At 46.6% G+C, this 3,990-nt stretch overlaps 1 protein-coding gene across 1 annotated transcript; it reads left to right on the top strand.

Annotated features, from left to right (window-relative positions):
• Window positions 1-584: 584 nt before the first annotated feature.
• LOC141282655 (uncharacterized) lies at window positions 585-3,772 on the top strand. Its single transcript, XM_073815919.1, has one exon. It carries the CDS (start codon window positions 645-647, stop codon window positions 3,546-3,548), a length of 2,904 nt encoding a protein of 967 aa, XP_073672020.1. The 5' UTR covers window positions 585-644; the 3' UTR covers window positions 3,549-3,772.
• Window positions 3,773-3,990: the final 218 nt, after the last annotated feature.

The raw sequence follows: 3,990 nt of genomic DNA, 5'->3' as shown, positions 1-3,990 counted from the left end.
CTACATTTCTAACATGTAAACGCGTTAAAAAGTTCTGCGCATGTGATAATTTACTGGTCTGCATGTGTGACAGACACAATAAACTTTAGGCTACACGTTCGTTTAAAAACATATTAATTTACCATATCTGTCACAGTAATAAGACTATGGAGGGTTCGGGTGAGGATATGAAGCAGTTATCAACAGGAGTCCACAGAAACGTGTAAGTGTATTTGATTTGAGACTTGTGAAGTTTTAGCGCAGTGTCGTTGCTAAGAAACGCTCTCTTGTTTACCTTTGTCTCACGTGCTGCAATCCGCGTTTGTTCTCGCGTGTCCTCGCGTGCTTTAGTGTATTACAGTAAATACAGTAGTAGTTTCGGCCATTAACGTGTTGTTGATTGTTTTCGGGCGTGGCCTGCTGAGTTTCAGCCCACATTTGAAGCACTTATAAAAACAGTCAGTCCACTGCGGCAGCGGTCGCGTGCAGCCCTCGTCGTGTGAAGACCGAAGAGTGTAAAGACCATCGACTCTACCTGCGCGACTCCACCGAGCAGGGACACCGACTGGGCACTTAAGTATTGTACTTTTTGTACTAACTTTTCTATTTATCTATATAGCACTCTTTTTCCTCTCTTGTACATTTCCTATTCTTATAATTTTACTATGTGCTTTCAAATCTCTACTGTCATTACAACTCGTAAATCTGTTGTATCACGTCGCCGTGGGAGAAATATTAATAACCTCCGCACTCTCCCACCTTCCACTATTGCCTCACTCTCTCTTCCCATTGGCTTATGGAACTGCCAATCTGCTGTCAACAAAGCAGATTTCATTACTGCCATTGCCTCACATTCTGGCCTTTCTGTTTTAGCACTTACTGAGACATGGATTAAACCAGAGGACACGGCCACTCCGGCTGCCCTCTCCAAGAACTACACTTTCTCACACAGTCCTCGCACAACAGGAAGGGGTGGAGGAACTGGTCTGCTCATTCCAAAGGACTGGAAATTCCAACAGCAAACCCCCTCATGTGACAGAAACTCTTTCGAATCGCATATTGTTACTATCATCCACCCTACTAAAATGCATTTTTTAGTTATCTATCGCCCCCCAGGTCAACTTGGACACTTCTTGGAGGAGTTAGACGTACTTCTGTCTTCATTCCCTGAGGATGGTACTCCTTTAGTAGTACTTGGTGACTCCAATATCCACCTGGAGAAACCACAGGCAGCTGACTTCAACACCCTGACTGCGTCGTTTGACCTCAAGCGAGTCCCTACTTCACCAACACACAGGTCTGGTAATCTTTTAGATCTTATCTACACAAGCTGTTGTTCCACCTACCACACCCAGGTCACCCCACTTCACACATCTGATCACTTCCTAATTACTCTCGACCTCGACCTGACTCCCCCTGTCGCTACATACGATCCCCCATTGGTCACGTTCAGGCGCAACCTGCGCACGCTCTCTCCCTCCCGCTTATCCTCTGCGATTGTTTCCACGCTGCCCGCTCCCAGCCAACTCTCTCTGTTAGATACTGACAATGCCACTGACACACTTTGTTCCACTCTTACATCCTGCTTAGACACATTATGCCCTCTGACATCTGGACCGGCCCGGGTCACACCTTCTGCTCCTTGGCTAACTGAGGTTCTCCGTGAGCATCGCTCCACACTCAGGGCTACAGAGAGGAAGTGGCGCAGATCGAATGATCTTTCTGATCTCTGCCTCTATCAGTCTCTTCTTGCCTCCTTCTCCAAGGATGTCTCCTCTGCAAAGACCCTATACTACCATTCAAAGATTAACAACTCACCTGACTCTCACACTCTCTTCAAGACCTTCTCTACCCTTCTTTGTCCCCCTGCCCCTCCACCTTCATCCGACCTAACGGCTGATGATTTTGCTTCCTTCTTTGTGAAGAAAACGAAAACTATTAGCAGTCAGTTCTCCGAGCCGCCGCTTCTTGCGCATTCTCAAATCCCTGAGACATGCTCCCTTCCCTCCTTCTCTCTCCTATCCGAAGCAGATGTTTCCAAGGTCTTGGCTTCTAATCATCCGACTACCTGCCCGCTAGATCCCATACCCACCCATCTCCTCCAGGCCATCTCTCCGTCTGTTATCCCTGCTCTCACTCACATTATCAATTCATCCCTTTCCACTGGCACCTTCCCTGTAGCATTTAAAGAGGCCCGGATAACCCCGTTGCTGAAGAAACCCACTCTCAATCCTGCTATGCTAGAGAACTACAGACCCGTTTCTCTTCTTCCCTTCATTTCCAAGACTCTTGAACGCATTGTGTTCAACCAGCTCTCCACTTTCTTCACACAAAATAACCTCCTGGATAGCAATCAGTCTGGATTCAAAAGTGGTCACTCCACTGAGACTGCGCTGCTATCAGTCATTGAGGCCCTAAGGCAGGCAAGGGCAGCCTCCAAATCATCTGTGCTGATCTTACTGGATCTATCTGCAGCTTTTGACACCGTCAATCACCGCATCCTCCTGTCGACTCTCATGTCTATGGGTGTCACTGACACAGCGCTTTTATGGTTCAAGTCGTACCTCTCAGATAGGTCATTTCGGGTATCCTGGAGAGGTGACGTCTCCGAACCCCAACGTCTAGATACCGGGGTCCCTCAAGGCTCTGTGCTTGGACCGCTGCTCTTTTCGATATACATGACATCCCTGGGCTCTGTCATTCGGAAACATGGCCTTTCCTACCACTGCTATGCAGACGACACTCAACTCCACTTGTTGTTCCACCCTGATGATCCTATGGTTTCTGCCCGCATCTCGGCATGCCTGAGGGACATCTCACTCTGGATGAAGGATCACCATCTCCAGCTTAACCTTGCGAAGACAGAACTGCTTGTCATATCATCCGAACCAAAGATTCAGCACAACTTTTCCATTCAGCTAGGTTCCTCGACCATCACGCCTTCCAAGACGGCCAAAAACCTGGGAGTGGTCATTGATGATCGGCTTAGCTTCACGGAGCATGTTGCCAGCACCGCTCGCTCTTGTAGATTCATCCTCTACAATATTAGGAAAATTAGACCTTTCCTAGATGAGCATGCTACGCAGGTCCTGGTCCAAGCTCTTGTCCTGTCCAGGCTGGACTACTGCAATGCGCTACTGGCAGGACTTCCAGCCTGCACGACCAAACCCTTACAGATGATTCAGAACGCAGCGGCAAGAGTGGTCTTCAATGAGCCAAAGAGGGCGCACGTCACTCCTCTCTTTGTCAAGTTACACTGGCTCCCTATAGCAGCCCGCATCAAATTTAAGGCTCTGCTCCTGGCCTTTAAAACCACCACTGGGTCAGCACCCCCTTACCTTCGCTTGCTTATAGAGCCTTATGTACCCTCTCGATCACTGCGCTCTGCCACCGAGCGACGACTTGTGGTACCATCTCAAAAAGGGAAGAAAACACTAACGCGTACCTTCTCAGGAACTGTCCCACAACTGTGGAATGATCTGCCGGTCGTGACACGATCAGCTGACACTGTAGCTGTCTTTAAGACTCGGCTAAAAACCCATCTCTTCCACCATTACCTAACTTCCTAATTACAGATTTACTATCTTTATTTAGTTACCCTTCTCTTTATCTCTTTCTCTATCTACCTTCCTCTTTATCTAAAAAAAAAAAAAAAAAACTACTAACATACCCTTGGCTATGTATATTGTGTTGGACTTGATGAGACTATTTCCAGTGCACTTATGTATTGCTGTCTTATGTTGCCATAATTGCTTCTATTGTTTACCTCACTTGTAAGTCGCTTTGGACAAAAGCGTCTGCTAAATGACTAAATGTAATGTAAATGTGATATAAATTAAAGAAAACCATTAGGTGACCCCAAATAGTCAAATTGTCAAATCATCAAAGACGTGCTATGAAATGAGGATCATTCAATTTTGGCCATATGGGGGACACATTATCTGATTTCACATATAACAGCTTTCTTCCAATATATTAATGTAGGCTACAGCATATTATTTGCATAGCATT

The sequence above is a fragment of the Paramisgurnus dabryanus genome, chromosome 1 (assembly GCF_030506205.2).
Source record: "Paramisgurnus dabryanus chromosome 1, PD_genome_1.1, whole genome shotgun sequence".
Lineage (NCBI taxonomy): Eukaryota > Metazoa > Chordata > Actinopteri > Cypriniformes > Cobitidae > Paramisgurnus > Paramisgurnus dabryanus.
This window is presented reverse-complemented; position numbering and strand designations above follow the sequence as displayed.